At 52.0% G+C, this 16,260-nt stretch overlaps 1 protein-coding gene across 6 annotated transcripts in view; it reads left to right on the plus strand.

Moving 5' to 3' along the window:
- Positions 1-16,260, plus strand: part of KCND3 (potassium voltage-gated channel subfamily D member 3) — a 100,068-nt gene that overhangs the window by 68,341 nt on the left and 15,467 nt on the right. For all 6 annotated transcript variants that reach the window (XR_013185210.1, XM_077190641.1, XM_077190645.1 and 3 more), the window contains exon 3: positions 3,260-3,422. Coding sequence is in view for 5 of the 6 variants with exons in the window: in XM_077190641.1 (XP_077046756.1) it covers positions 3,260-3,422 (163 nt within the window). In the remaining variant the exon portion in view is untranslated. The remainder of the gene's footprint in view (positions 1-3,259; positions 3,423-16,260) is intronic.

Genomic DNA, 16,260 nt, shown 5'->3' on the forward strand with positions numbered 1-16,260 from the left:
AGACCCAGGCCCCTGCCCTGCTCTAAACCAGAGACCCAGGCCTCCAGCCCTGCCCAGCTGAGGATTCACTGCTCTAAAGCAGGAGAGGAATGAGCAGAGTTTGCTCTGGAATTTGGACCATTGGAGGTGGCACAGTCATTATTGCAGGATTACCTGGGACCTGCACCTGTGAGATGGAGGGGCAGAGCTGTCCATGCAATATTTCAGTCTGGCAATGCCCCTGAACCCTTCCAGCTGAATTCTGGCCATTTCCCCTCCTTTGTGTGGGCCACAACACTGCCCAGGGAATCACTTGGAGCACAAAAAAGGCTCCCTGGCACCTGGAGAGCCACATGCTGATTCCATGCTTTATTCCAGCTCTTCCATGCAAGAGGCTTTCAGAATCATGGTCTATTGTACAGCACACAATGATATTATTCTGTCCCTATTGTCCTAAAGCAGACACTTCCAGGCTGCAGCAAAATCTTCTTTTGCCTCTCCTGTCCTGGGCAAAAGGTTGGAGAATGAAGCAGCTCCCCAAGAGCTGTGAGGCAGAAATCCTGCCCCAGGGGAGAGCCTTGTGTCTGCCCCCAGCCCCAGGAGCTGTTCCAGCTTTGTCCAGCCTTAAATCCCATCTTGTCCTCCCTCCACCAGGTGAACCTTGCATTGAATTCAGCAGCTGGGAATGGCTCAGTGTGTTGGGATGTGAGTGGATTCCTGGCACTGTTGGCACTCCTGTCATGCAGCTCAAGCACCCCTCAGACCCTCTGCACGTTAATCATGACCCAGCTCCCCCATCCTCTTGCTGCTCTGATCACATTATTGATGAACTGCTTAAAATGCACTTTCTGTAGAAGTTTTCTAGATGACAAGTTGCCTTTTACTAAATAAATTAATGGGAAAGTTGGGTTCTCTCATTCCAGTCTGGGGAAAAGAAGTTTTGGGTTTGAAATGCCTAATTAGCAGTAACTGGAATCCAACAGCTGAGTTTATTGGCACTGTAGCTGATATAAATATGCCACGGGGCCATTAGTACCTTGTGGCAGCATCAGGACAGAAATAGCCTCTCCAGCAATGAATATTGCAGGAGCTGAGGGTGCCAGCAGAGCAGCAGAACAACGGCACCTCAGAGGCCCTGGCAAAGCCAGGGGAGGCTCTCAGGCTGGGCCAGGGATGGGTCTGGAGCTCTGGCTGGCTCTGCCCCTGAGAAACAAAGCTGAGACATCCCCAGACCTCAGGGCTGGCATTTCCACCTCAGGTCAGCCCAGTGGGGCCACAGGAGATGTCCCCAGGTGCCACCTCCCAGGTCAGATGTGCCCAGGTGCCACCTCCCAGGTCAGATGTCCCCAGGTGCCACCTCCCAGGTCAGATGTCCCCAGGTGCCACCTCCCATCGCAGGCCAGGTGTCCCCAGGTGCCACCTCCCAGGTCAGATGTGCCCAGGTGCCACCTCCCAGGTCAGGTGTCCCCAGGTGCCACCTCCCATCGCAGGTCAGGTGTGCCCAGGTGCCACCTCCCATCGCAGGCCAGGTGTCCCCAGGTGTCCCAGAGCAGGTGCCCAGGGCAGGGATCCAGGAGGATCCTCCACAGAGAGCTGCAGTGTCCCCAGGGCCACCAGCCCAGCCTTGCAGAGCTCCCAGGGCTCCTCCTCTCACAGGAGGGGTGCAAAGGAGCTTCTCCATCTGCCCACAAACCCTTCCTGCTCCCAGGGTTTGAGCTTTCCTGGTGTTTTAAAGCACTTCTCTCAAGTCCCCGGTAATGAGGTAACTCTCAGTCTGCATGTAAGGACAAAACTCCCTGAGCCAGACTGTGAGCCAGACACTTATTATTATACTCTCTGCAAATGCACAGAAGGGCTTTTTCTCCATGCTCCAGGTCACTGAGATCATGTTTGAGGCATATGATTAATTTTCAGCCTTATTGTGTTAAGGGCCAGCAGCAGAGGAGTGAGATTTTTTTAGAGCAGTGTTAAATGAGGTAGAAGAACTTGTCACTTAGCAAGAGCTTTGAAATGATCTTTGCATAAAGCAGCAGCTAAGAAGTTAATAGACATGAAGAGCCATCTATTGATTTGAGGCATTCTGAGGGGTTTGGGTGAAGGCAGGAGAAGGATTCTGCTGGGGATAAATAAACCTTGGCTGAAGCATTTAACATGAAAGGAGTCCTGCTCTTCCTCAGCCCCTCATTCCAGCAGGTTCTTGCATGGGGACAGGAATGCAGCTGAGGAAAAAGGTGTTTTGAAATGTTTGTTTTTCCTCCTGGATGTAAATTATTCTTAGCTCTAGTCTATTCCCCTCAAAGCTCTTTGTTGGTCATAGACTGACATCAAATGTAAAAATAAATTGAAATAAATCATTTCTCTTTTCAACATTTGCTGCACCCAGCACCAGAACATCTCAAAGATAACCACAGAAATCCCTAAAACCATCTGATAGCAACCAAGGGCTTGTTCAGATGTCAATTTTCAGTTTTCAGATTTTCTCCAGAGCAGAGGGGCTCCAACCCTCAGAGCATCCCCACGGCCTCCTCTGCACAGCTCCACTTCCCTTTGTGCAACACAAATTGCAGCAGGAGATTGTTGGGTCCAACCCAGTGCAGAACTTTGTATGAATATTTTCCAGCTGCTCTCATGTCCCTGAGAATTCACCTTTTACTGAATGCAGACTTTGAACAAGCCCCAAATTTCTGACTGTGCAGATGGCAGGGAAACTGCTGGGGTTTGAAATGGAAGTGTAAATCAGTCCTCATTTGCACCTGGATGCCGGGGAATGGAAATCCATGAGCTGCTCCCCGGCAGAGGCTGAGTTTGGGGTTTGCTGGAGCTCATCTGCATGGGGAGGGGGGCACAGGGTGCCAGCACCCAGCAGCTGCTGGGCAGCACAGGGGGGCCTGGCTGAGCTGAGCTGCCAGGCAGGGCAGGGGGGCTGTGACCAGCCCAGGATGGCAGCTCCAGGGGCTGTCCCTGGCACGGGGCTCTGAGCTCTGGTGCCACCCCAGGAGCTGCTGAGGCCTTGCTGAGGCTCAGGGGTCCCAGGAGGGCTCTCAGGGGTCTCTTAGGGGTCCCAGGAGGGCTCTCAGGGGTCTCTCAGGGCTCTCAGGGGTCTCTCAGGGCTCTCTCAGGGCTCTCAGGGGTCCCAGGGGATCTCTCAGGCCTCTCAGGGGTCTCTCAGGGCTCTCAGGGCTCTCTCAGGGGTCTCTCAGGGGGTCTCTCAGGGCTCTCTCAGGGGTCCCTCAGGTCTCTCGGGGTCTCAGCAGGGCTCTCCCGTGTGTTTTGCCCGCAGCTATGGGGACATGGTGCCCAAGACCATCGCGGGGAAGATCTTTGGCTCCATCTGCTCCCTCAGCGGGGTGCTGGTGATCGCCCTGCCTGTGCCCGTCATCGTCTCCAACTTCAGCCGCATCTACCACCAGAACCAGCGCGCCGACAAGCGCCGGGCACAGAAGGTGAGAGAGCCTGTCTGTCTGTCTGTCCATGTGTCTGTGTGTGTGTCTGTCTGTCCGTGTGTCTGTCTGTGTGTCTGTCTGTCCGTCTGTCTGTCTGCCCATCCTGGGCCACCAGAACCAGCGCGCCGACAAGCGCCGGGCACAGAAGGTGAGAGAGCCTGTCTGTCTGTCTGTCCGTCTGTCTGTCTGTGTGTCTGTCTGTCTGTGTGTCTGTCTGCCCATCCTGGGCCACCAGAACCAGCGTGCCGACAAGCGCCGGGCACAGAAGGTGGGTGAGCCTGTCTGTCTGTCTGTCCATCTGTCTGTGTGTCTGTCCATCCGTCTGTCTGTCTGTCCCTCCTGGGCCACCAGAACCAGCGCGCCGACAAGCGCCGGGCACAGAAGGTGAGAGAGCCTGTCTGTCTGTCTGTCCATGTGTCTGTGTGTGTGTCTGTCTGTCCGTGTGTCTGTCTGTCCCTCCTGGGCCACCAGAACCAGCGCGCCGACAAGCGCTGGGCACAGAAGGTGAGAGAGGCTGTCTGTCTGTCCGTCTGTCTGTCCTGGGGCAGGGCCAGCGTGGGCACTGGGGGCACAGAAGGTGGGTGAGGGAGCCCTGTCTGTCTGTCTGTCTGTCCCTCCTGGGCACTGCAGGCACAGAAGGTGAGTGACCCCTGTCTGTCTGTCTGTCTGTCCCTCCTGGGCACTGCAGGCACAGAAGGTGAGTCACCCCTGTCTGTCTGTCTGTCTGTCTGTCCCTCCTGGGCCAAAGGCCACGGTGGGCACTGCAGGCACCCCCACCCAATGCAGGCCCTGCTCAGTCCCTGCATGCCCAGACAATCCCCTCAAAACCTGCCCCAAACCAGTCCCACACTGTGGCCAAGCCCTGCCAATGCCCCCAGGGCTCTGGGGAAGGGACAGACAAACTCCCCCAGCCCCAAAGCAGCACAGACACCCAGAGGAAGGGCCCAAAGTCACACCCTGCAGCAGGCACTGATGGACAGTGCCCCAGAGCAAGGGGAGGCGCTGAACTGCCAGTGCCCCCAGAACAAAACACACACCCCAAAATAGAACTGAACATGCCACAGGGATTCCTGCTTGGCTTTTCTCCAGGACTTGTGGTCTGAAAAACCATTGTTGCCAAATTTCAGCTGCAGAACCCCCCACACGTGTTTTGATGTTCCAGTGGCACCCAGCTCTGAGCCATTTCACACCAGGTTAACGAGGAAACCTCACACACAGCTGGATGGATTCTTGTACAAAATTCTCCTATTATTTGTCACAAAATTACACCAGATAATGACTTACCCAGCCACATTTCTAGCACAATAAACTCATATGATCCCACCGAATTTGAACACTGGCTGACCCAAAGCCCAACCAGGATAATTTACACATCCTACCTTGGAAACAGAACGTGCCCCCATCGAATGCACCCTCAGCCCTCTGCCCTGCACACTCTGTACCGGGGTATTTTCAGCATCAGGAGCAGCAGGGCTGTTATTGCTCACCTTCCCCACATCCTTGTCTGGAGCAAATAGATGGCTGTGTGCACCAAACCCTTAAATCATCCCCAGGAGCTGTTCATCCTCCTGGCTGCTTCGCTCCTTGCTGTCTCTCTCTGGTTTCAAATGCACCCATCCAGCAACATGCACTTATCAGCACACAAACCCCTCAAAGCTGGGGCTGAACACTGGGAATACACAAAAGCCCCTGGAAATGTGAAGGGATTACTGAATATTCCAAGTTCTGAACAGTTTTTGCCAGTGGAAGCTCCCTGAGTCACTGAGAGAGTATAACAGATTTACTATATCTCTATTTCAATCTGCTAAATTACACCACAGCCAGAATCAGGTTTTTACAACAACTGCAAACCAAAGGCCTGAGGTTCTTTTTCTCCCCATGGAATGCTGCCTGCCAGAAATGCAAGACTCAGGGGACCTGATGGAGAACAGTAGCAGGAAAATGTGTTATTTCTGCTCCAGGCAAGCATCTGGGCCGTGCCTACTTCTTGCATCTCAGGGAGCTGACAGCAGAGAGCTCGGATACAGGACCTACAGAACCACAACGTTCGGCAGTCACAACACCAGAGGGGAGCAGCAGGGAGGTGCAGGAATGAGCTGCAGCCTCAGCACTGCTGGGCTGTGCAAACCCCGCCCGAGGCTGACAGCGCACACCGGGGCAGGGAGCAGGACTGGAGGGAGAAGTGTGGGTGTGATCACACACAGCACAGCAGAGGTGAAGAGGGTACAGGTGTGGCAAAGCCCGCCCTGTGCCCCTGCAGCAGCTGGCACTGGGATCCGGAGGGGTCAGGGCAGCCCTGCAGTGAATTTCAGTGGTTTCAGAGCCATCCAAAGCACGGCTGCACCGGGCACGGGGGTTTGGGATTTCACCTGGGACAGGAGCGGGGCAGTGTCAAAGGGAGGGACAGGGATGCTCAGGGGGAGGTTATGGGACAATGCCCAAAAGCCCATTCAAGAACTGCAGCCTTTGACAGAAGCTCTGGTTCTGCTGCAGCAGCACCAAACAGAGACAGGAGCAGCTCCAGAGCCCGGCCAGGCACTGAGCAAAGGGAACTGGGCATAACCCAGGGACTGGGCATAACACAGGCACTGAGCATAACACAGGCACTGAGCAATGGGAACTGGGCATAACCCAGGGACTGGGCATAACCCAGGGACTGGGCATAAGGAACTGGGCATAACCCAGGGACTGGGCATAACCCAGGCACTGAGCAATGGGAACTGGGCATAACCCAGGGACTGGGCATAACCCGGGAACTGGGCATAACCCAGGCACTGAGCAATGGGAACTGGGCATAACCCAGGGACTGAGCAATGGGAACTGGACATAACCCAGGGACTGAGCATAACCAAGGCACTGAGCAATGGGAACTGGGCATAACCCAGGGACTGGGCATAACCCAGGAACTGGGCATAACCCAGGGACTGAGCAATGGGAACTGGGCATAACCCAGGGACTGGGCATAACCCGGGAACTGGGCAATGGGAACTGGGCATAACACAGGGACTGGGCATAAGGAACTGGGCATAACCCAGGCACTGAGCAATGGGAACTGGGCATATCCCGGGAACTGGGCATAACCCAGGGACTGGGCAATGGGAACTGGGCATAACCCAGGAACTGGGCATATCCCGGGAACTGGGCATAACCCAGGGACTGGGCATAACCCAGGGCTGACTGCAGGCCCGGGCTCCTCACAGGCAGCCCCTCTCTCCAGGAGCAAACCAAGGCTCCTTCCTCCAATTCCACTGCTCCTTTGGCCTGTGATCCACTGGAACAGGGAAAAGTCCCAGCACCTTTGATGCCAATGTGATTGATTGCAGCTTTTATAAAGCTTTGCTGTATTGACACACACAGTGTATAATTTCCCCCCATTTGAATTTCTAATTCCCTTGATATTGGTGGAATTTCTCAGTTAAGAAACTTTTCTCAAGTCAGAAGTGTGAGTAATTTTCACATGATCAGCACTGCATGAATACTGAAAAGCAGGAAAGGGAGAGAAGCACATTAGTGGCAGTCCCTCTGGAGCTGGTCAGGATGTGCAGGGGGACATTGAGGATCTGCTTTGATGCCACACTTGTTCCAGCATCATCCCACACTGAACTGAATCCCATCTTCAGAAACAGTTAAAACTCTGCCCCCATCTCATTAAAGTTACAAAGACATTTGCATGGCTTTTGCAAGAAGGTTGGAAAAATCTCTTTGCTCTCTTTCAGTCCTTGAATATGAAGAACCCACCAGCAGAAGCTCCTTATAATAGAATTTAAGAGCACACCAGGAATTCAGTGGATTTTGTTCTCTTTGAAGGGAAGAGCAGTTTCCTGGGCAGATATCAGGATAAATGCTTTGAAAGTTCTGCTTAGTTTGAGAATCATGACTCTCCTGATGCACAGGTAGATTTCAAGACAAGGCTATAGACATTATTAATTTTTTATATGAGCTCAGAATGAGATTTTCCAGTGACCAATAACAAAGGCAGAAGTTCTGCACGAGCATCAGGCTGGCTGGAGAGACATTCCCAGGGGCTGCACTCCAAAACCCAGAGCACAGCCCAGCCCCTCTGGCTCTGCTCAGTCCTAACTTTGCCTCTGCACTGGTGAGGGGGCTCTGGTCTAGCAGGGAGAGGTATTTAAGTAACGTGAATAAAATACCAGGAGGTGGCTGTTACTCATCAGCATCTATTCTTCAACTAACTGAGGAGAAATGTTCCTTAAAAAGAAAAAACCCCAGTAAAACACAAAACCCAGCTACCAGTGATCTAATCTCTTTAAAGATAAATTATTCTTTGCCAAACCTGTGCTGTGAGACAATTAATTACCAGGAGATCTGGCAAATCTTAATTCATTGTGCTGTGGTATCAAACTCTGTCCTCTGGCATGCAGCAAGGAGCAGGTCAGTGTGACTGGGAGATGAATTGATCATTTGTGACAAGGCTCATTTTGGTAAAACAGTTGTGTTTTTTTCCTTCCCCAACGACTTTTTTTTCCCCCCCCTTTTTTTGACTGATGTGCTAAGAATAGACATCCCTGACTTTGAAACGACGCCGTTCCTCAGTGAATGTCACAGCCTCGGATTTAAAAGAGAATGTGACACTTAAAGGGCTTGACAATAGAATGACTTTGTAATTCAGATGATGCTGGAGGAGCCCCTCTCTGCGCTCAGCTTGCAGCAGGAGGAGACAGGAGCTGGGTGGGGGACAACACCTCCCACCTGCCCACCCCGGCAAGGAAAGGCAGAGGCAGCTGCTGACAGCTCCGAGATGCTGCTCCTTTGGCAGCAGCGGGAAGGAGAGCAGTCCCCAGCACAGGGACAGGGACAGGCAGGGCTGGGGGTGACACAGGGGAGCCCCGAGGGGAGAATTCAGCGGGGCCGTTGTGGATCTCAGCCCAGTTCAAAGGGCAGCCTCTCAGCAAATGGGGAAATGGAAATGCTCAGAAACGCTATGGGGAAAAGAAAAGCCCAGCCCTGCTTGGAGTGCGTTTATCTGTAATAGTTAGATTTGCTAAATGAGCCCTGCTGCTGGAATAGCTGATAATCCCAGGGGAATGGCACGGCCTCAGTTCAACAGGGGCTGCCAACAAACCCAACCCTGGGTAATCACAGGGCTTGGTTTCCAGCCTGCAGTAAATGTGCTTCTGACGACCACAGCCTCGGAGGGTGTTCAATTCATTCCATTTATTATCTGGTGCCCTTTGGCTCCCTGAGAACGAGCAGTGCACTGCACGAGCCCCGAGGCAGGTTCTCATTCCATCCTGAGGCTGTGAGCTTCCAGGAGAGAGCCAGACACAGACCCAGGCAAGGACAGAACAGTTCTGCAGAGCTGCTCCCACATGGAGCAGAGAGCTGGACAGTGCCAGCCTGGGGGAGAGCAGAGGGCACGAACTGGTGAGGCAGGCGAGGGACACCTTGTCTGGGGAGGGAGGGGAGGATCCACCACTGAGCAGCTCCAGCAGCAGGGAGGGAGGCTGGCACGGGGGAGAGGAAGGGAAGCAGGGAGGCTCTTCCATTGGGAGAGGAAGGGGATGGAGAGAGGCTCTTCCATTGGGAGAGGAAGAGGATGGAGAGAGGCTCTTCCATAGGGGAGAGGAAGAGGATGGAGAGAGGCTCTTCCATAGGGGAGAGGAAGAGGATGGAGAGAGGCCCTTCCACGGGGAGAGGAAGAGGATAGAGAGAGGCCCTTCCATTGGGAGAGGAAGGAAAGGGGATGGAGGGAGGCCCTTCCATTGGGAGAGGAAGAGGATGGAGAGAGGCCCTTCCATTGGGAGAGGAAGAGGATAGAGAGAGGCCCTTCCATTGGGAGAGGAAGGGAAGGGGATGGAGGGAGGCTCTTCCATGGGGAGAGGAAGGGGATGGAGGGAGGCTCTTCCATGGGGAGAGGAAGGGGATGGAGGGAAGTTCTTCTTCCATGGGCATGGAGGAAGGTTCTTCCACAGGGATGCAGGGAGGCTCTCTCATGGGGATGGAGGGAAGGAGGTTCTTCCATGGGGATGGAGGGAAGCTCTTCCATGGAGGAGAGGAAGGGCATCAAGGGAAGCTCTTCCATGGACACGGAGGGAGGCTCTCCCATCTCCTCAGGAGATGATGGCACGCAGGCAGCTGGGGAAGGGGCGACTGTGGAGATGCTGACAAGGGGCTCCAGCCAAAAGCAAGGAAGAGCAGGGACACAAATGCCTGATGGTTCCTCAGGAGGATGCAGGAGCAGCCTGTTCCAGACCCTCGGGAGATGCAGCAGGGCTCAGGGAGGGGAGTGGTGCTGGGAAAGGCTGAATCTGGGTTTGTGTCATCCCCTACCCATGAGGAAGGCAGCCCACACAGCTGTCAATAACCAGGCCATTGTAATCATTGATTTGCTAGAGAGCAGGGGAGTCAGCTTTGAAATGTTCTGTTTTCCAGCTGACACCCTGAATTTTGGAGGTGGGTTCCTGAACTTGAGAGCGTGGCCAGGAGTGAGTGGAGCTGTCTAAGGAGGGCTCAGCATCAGAACATGACTCAGTGCCAGCAGGGGATGGGGTTGGGAACTTAGGGGGAGAGAGAAACAATAAGGTTAAAACTGGAGCTGGCTGACATTTAAAGAACATTTTTTTTCAACCAGAACGAATCTGTGTGGAATATGTTTTTGTTGTTGTTGATATTTAACAGCCTTTGACAGGGGGGAAAAAAGCTTTTTTATTATTTTTTTAGAAGATATTTCATTTTTGCTGGGCTAGGTACCTCTTCCTCTGTTTGTCACATCCCTTAATAGAGTTCAGGGGAAAAAAAGCCAAACAAACAAATTAGCCAACCAGGAATCCTGCCTCTTTCCTTTCATATCATTGAGGAAAGCAAAATAACATTTTCCATCAGCTCAGCTATTCCAAATTCCCTGAGACAAGGAGCTGTCTCCTCTGGGAGGAAGGGCTGAAATCAGTGAGCTCCAGTTTATGGGTTCAGCTCCAAAGCAAGCCCATGCATCCAAATATTCTGTCAGGCTGCTGTCAGCAGTGGCCCAGTGCCCAGCTGGAACGCCTGGCACACGTACCCAGAAGCTGCTCCCCATTTATTTTCAGTACCCAGAAGCTGCTCCCCGTTTATTCTCAGTACCCAGGAGCTGCTCCCCGTTTATTTGCAGTACCCAGGAGCTGCTCCCCGTTTATTTGCAGTACCCAGAAGCTGCTCCCCGTTTATTTGCAGTACCCAGGAGCTGCTCCCCGTTTATTTTCAGTACCCAGGAGCTGCTCCCCGTTTATTTGCAGTACCCAGAAGCTGCTCCCCGTTTATTTTCAGTACCCAGGAGCTGCTCCCCGTTTATTCTCAGTACCCAGGAGCTGCTCCCCGTTCATTTTCAGTACCCAGAAGCTGCTCCGTGTTTATTTTCAGTACCCAGAAGCTGCTCCGTGTTTATTTTCAGTACCCAGAAGCTGCTCCCCGTTTATTCTCAGTACCCAGAAGCTGCTCCCCGTTTATTTTCAGTACCCAGGAGCTGCTCCCCGTTTATTTGCAGTAGCCAGAAGCTGCTCCCCGTTTATTTTCAGTAGCCAGGAGCTGCTCCCCGTTTATTTTCAGTACCCAGAAGCTGCTCCCGTTCATTTTCAGTACCCAGAAGCTGCTCCCCATTTATTTTCAGTACCCAGGAGCTTCTCCCCATTTATTTTCAGTTTCCCATCGAGTCTCAGTGATGTCCAGAGCACAGCCTGGGATGGGGAGGTCCCCCAGGCCCTGCTGGGTCACCCAGCCCCAGGGTCCCTGTCCAGGACAGATGTTCCCATTCTGTGGCACAGCTGGAGGAGCTGCAGTGGCTGGTGCTGCCCACTGCATCCCAGATGTCAGAACAAACACAGGCTGAAATTGCCTCGCCAAGGAGCCCTGGATCAAAGCTCTCAGCCAAAAAATGCTTTGCTCAGCTGGGGCTGGGGTCTCCCCCATGGGGAAGGGGCTGGGGCTGGGGTCAGCCCCTCACTGCTGCCAGCAGGGCCCTGTCCCCCAGGGTCACCCTCCCCGAGCCATTCCCTGGGCTGCCACGGGCTCCACGCTGTTAATTAATTTATTAATTAATTAATTATTGCTCATCCATCAGGGCCAGCACCTGGCGTGTGACACCAGATCAAACTCTGCTAATTCCTCCAGCCCTCAACACTTCAGAGCTATTAATTAGGGGTGTGAGCTGTGTGAAAGATGTCATAAAAGGGAGCTCTGGAAGCACAGATAAGGAAGGACAGACAGATAAATCACAGGCAGACAGCTGCTCATCACGCTTGGCTTGCACTGAGACACTGAGCCTTGGCTGGGACCAATGCAGAACAGCAGCATCCCTATCCATGATGCAGAAAAACATGACTTTCCTTGAGATTTTTTTTTTAATAATAAATTTCTAGACAAGTTCTGACACCCTGATTTACACCCCATAACAATTCCAGTTATTCCAGATTATTCCCACTACAACTGGGCACCTCTTTAACATCCTTGGAGCAATTCTGACCCACGCTCTAAAAACCTGTTCCAGCATTCATAGTATTAAAAAAAATGTGTGTAGGAATTTCTTTTGTTCTATTTCAAGAGGGGAGAGAGGAGGTTTTGTTACTCAGCTGCTGCTGCGGGAGCTTCAGCACAGAGGAAGCTTTGAGGTTCAGCCAAGCTGCAGGAGCTGTGTAAAACAGAATTCAGCCAGGGGAAAACAGTCCCTACAGCCAGCCCTGCCTCAGATCAAGGTGTGGCTGTGGCCTGGCTGGGGGGATGAACACACACACAACACCGGCTGGAAACCACAAGGAACTTTAGTCTAAGCAGAGGAAAGAATCCCTGGAACAAATATCCCCCAGGAGCGAGAGCCTCAGTAAATGTGAGCCAGGGCTCGCTGAGCCCAAGGTGGGGATGCACAAGGAGGAGCTGGCACAGGAGGGGAGCAGGCCCAGAGCCCCAGAGCCCCAGAGCCCCTGCCTGCATTGCCCAGGGGGACCCTTGGAGAGCTCCCTGCTCAGCCACGAGCTCTGCCCTGCGAGAGGCCCAGACCCATCAAACTCCAGATTCTGTGCATTGTTCTATAAATAGCCTGAACACGGTGTTCCTCAGCTTTGGAGGAGATTAAACGATAAAGTTCATTGGAAATGATGTTCTGTTGCTTTAATGGTGCCAAGGGTAAGGTAGCGTTAAAAGGAGAGGCACAGAGGAGGATAGGGGGATCTTTCATCTCTGGAAAGTAATGAAGAGGACCAAAATAAGATCAAGGTCTGACTGCAAGTGGTTCTGTCAAATTATATAGGAATATAATGAGTTCTGCACTACCTAATTTCCATATGCAGCTCTATGACATCTCCCCCAAAGCTAAAGTGACAGAATAGTTGAACTTGGCTCAAAAGCTGTTTAATGTAAAGGTTTGAGAGGAAGTAAAATCCAAATGTGCACACTTTGTTTCTTAGAGAAGTGAAAAGGAGAAGAAAAAGTCCCTCTCAGATCCTGTAGCAGTCTGTGCTCTAACTCTGCAACCTGCTTATCACCTTTTCCACCCTCCAGAATCAACCAAGTCCTTTCCATCCAGGATTTAAACCCAAACTCCCAACAACCAACAGATGCAGACAAAGGCAAGAAAATACTATATATACCATAAATAATATTTCATATTTCACCTTGAGAATAAGAACCAGATCCAAAGCACTCCACTGGTGACTTTGGGGAGCAGCTTCATCTCAGCCTTAAACACCCACTGGTGCTCACCTACTGCAGCAACCACCAATAACATTCAAACTATTAATTATTGAGGAGTTAGCATGTAAAACGTGGTTAATTACCTTGAGTAGCTAAACTTTCTTCCAGGAAACCTCATGGTGTGGTTTTAGCAGCAAAGGGAGATGGGACAGAGCACCCCTCATGCGAGGAGAGGCTGAGGAGGGACTGTGGCCTCACAGGGACAGCTCTGAGGGAGTGATTAATGTGTGAGCACCCTCAGGTGTGCAGGGTCTGGAGACCTCATTAATGGCTAAATACCTTCAGGTGTGCAGGGCTGGAGAGACCCAAAACACCTGGACATGGGTGGAGACCTCGTTAGGGCTAAATACCCTCAGATGTGCAGGGTTTGGAACCATCATTAAGGGATAAATACCCTCAGGTGTGCAGGGTTTGGAGCCCTCGTTAATGGATAAATACCCTCAGGTGTGCAGGGTCTGGAGCGACCCAAAACACCTGGACATGGGTGGAGACCTCGTTAGGGCTAAATACCCTCAGATGTGCAGGGTTTGGAACCATCATTAAGGGATAAATACCCTCAGGTGTGCAGGTTTGGAGAGACCCAAAAACACCTGGACACAGGGTGGAGACCTCATTAATGGCTAAATACCCTCAGGTGTGCAGGGTTTGGAGCTACCCAAAAACACCTGAACTTGGGGTGGAGGTGGCTGTAGATTAGGAGACCTCGTTAATCTATAAATACCCTCAGGTGTGCAGGGTTTGGAGCCCTTGTTAATGGCTAAATACCCTCAGGTGTGCAGGGTTTGGAGCCCTTGTCAATGGCTAAATACCCTCAGGTGTGCAGGTTTGGAGCCCTCCTGGATAAATACCCTCAGGTGTGCAGGGTTTGGAGCCCTCATTAATGGATAAATACCCTCAGGTGTGCAGGGTTTGGAGCCCTTGTTAATGGATAAATACCCTCAGGTGTGCAGGGTTTGGAGCCCTCATTAATGGATAAATACCCTCAGGTGTGCAGGGTTTGGAGCCCTTGTTAATGGATAAATACCCTCAGGTGTGCAGGGTTTGGAGCCCTCATTAATGGATAAATACCCTCAGGTGTGCAGGGTTTGGAGCCCTCGTTAATCTATAAATACCCTCAGGTGTGCAGGTTTGGAGCCCTCGTTAATCTATAAATACCCTCAGGTGTGCAGGTTTGGAGCCCTGGTTAATCTATAAATACCCTCAGGTGTGCAGGGTTTGGAGCCCTCATGGATAAATACCCTCAGGTGTGCAGGTTTGAAGCCGTTCCCAACCCACCTGGGCATGGGAGGAGCTGGCTCTGCACAGTCAGCCCAGGTGAGCTCTGATTGGAGCCCAGAGGTCCTTTCCAGCCCCATCCTGAGAGTGATGGTGCTAAAACAGCTCCCGTGCCCAGAGGGAGAGGGGCTGCAGGGCTCCTGTCTCCAGGTCCTGCACTCCCTGCTTGCTCAAGGACAGGAGATCTGGAAAGCTGAAGTTGTCTGGCTAATGGGGAATCGTGTCATGGGTTGTAGCTTAATAGTTTTGTATCCCAGATAAATCAAGAGTGAGTGTTATCTCCATAAGAACTGGATGAAAATCATTAATAAATAATAATTAGCTGTTTCCTGAGCCTGCCATCTGGTAAGCATTTCTCCCAGCCAGCAGCTCCTGCTCCCTGCACTCCTCCAAACAGCACCAGGATGAATTCAGGCTCCTCCCTCTCCTCTGCCAGTCCCTTTGGGAAGTGCAGACCCCCAGGATGCTGCCCCCTCCCCACCTGTGCAGTCTTCAGTGCCCTCCTGCTGATTCTGAGCCCCAGTTTCTGAAAAGCCAGCAGAGCCCAGGAGTTCCTGAGCCCTGCCTTCCATCCTGCTCTGAGAAACACGTGGGCTCCAAGATAACCAAATTAATCATTCTAACCTGTAAGTGGCTGTCATTAGTATTATTATTTTCATCATATAAATTATCTTCCAGATTAGGTCATATGCATTTTGAGATCCTGTGGTTTCCTAGCAACTCCTCTCCCATCTCCATGCAGACACAGTGTGCCGTTTGCTTTTCCTTTTTTAGCCTCCTGTGCAGGGGTTATTTCAGTAACAGTGAGCTCAGGCCCGGCCCTGGTGACCTTTAGTCTGTCACTTTTTGGGGAGAAGATGCAAGGACAACCATGCCCCCCAAAACGACGTTTGCAGCAGAAGGCCAGGGAACCACAGGCCTCCACCTGCCCATCCTCTGTGCCCAGCCAGCAGCTCTGCAGGACAGGGATGGCAAAAACCTGCCCACATGTGGCAAAAATGGGCGGAATTTGGAAGATCCTAAACCCTTCTGTACTGTCAGAGCCCACAGAGACACAGGACAGGTACCCAAAGCCAGGCAGAGCTGGTGCCACCCAGCAGAGACACTCACAGAAAATTCACGTTTGCACATTCACAGAAAAACCTGAGCTCTTGTTTTAAAGTTGTTTCTAGTCCAATGGAGGAAACTGTCTGGAGGGCCAAACCAATTTTAGGCACCAATTTTAATTAACTTCTCTAGCTGAGTTAATCAAGATATCTACCAAATTTAATCATGATGGGGACCGGAGTTGGGTGCTGAGACAATCCCAGCCCATCCTTTGTGCAGGAGAGCAGGATTAACTTCTGTCCTGCCCCACTGACATTTTTTAAAATAACAACGTCTGTTCTAAACTACAAAAGCTGTGGGGCTCAATTATTTAGATAGCAAGTGGCCCTGGTTCAAAAGGAAAAGGGAACAGACCTCAGAACCATCTCCACTCCACATGGAGTACAGCCATTAATATTTGATCCCCTGCTAGCCTGGAGGCAAAGGGAATAATGTTCATTACAACAGCCTGGGACTGATTCCACTTAACAATGGACTGAACTGGAGATGAGCACAAACCTGCCCTGCTCCAGGTGAGGTGAGCTGGGCACCGGCAATTCCTCCAGCAAAGGAGCTGATGTTTTATCAGGCACAGGGAGAAATGGGAACCTGCTGGTGGTGCTGACCATCAGAGCATCCCTGGAGAAACCAGCACTGCACCCAAAAGCCACTCCTGATTAGGGGAGAGGGATCCCTGTGCAATGTAAGGAACAGACACACAGAGGCACATCCTTGTGTTTAGAAGGAACCATTTAATGGCAATGTAATTATCAGGACAGAGGGACAATGCCCCTGGAAA

Source organism: Agelaius phoeniceus, chromosome 25, assembly GCF_051311805.1.
Source record: "Agelaius phoeniceus isolate bAgePho1 chromosome 25, bAgePho1.hap1, whole genome shotgun sequence".
NCBI classification, from domain to species: Eukaryota; Metazoa; Chordata; class Aves; order Passeriformes; family Icteridae; genus Agelaius; species Agelaius phoeniceus.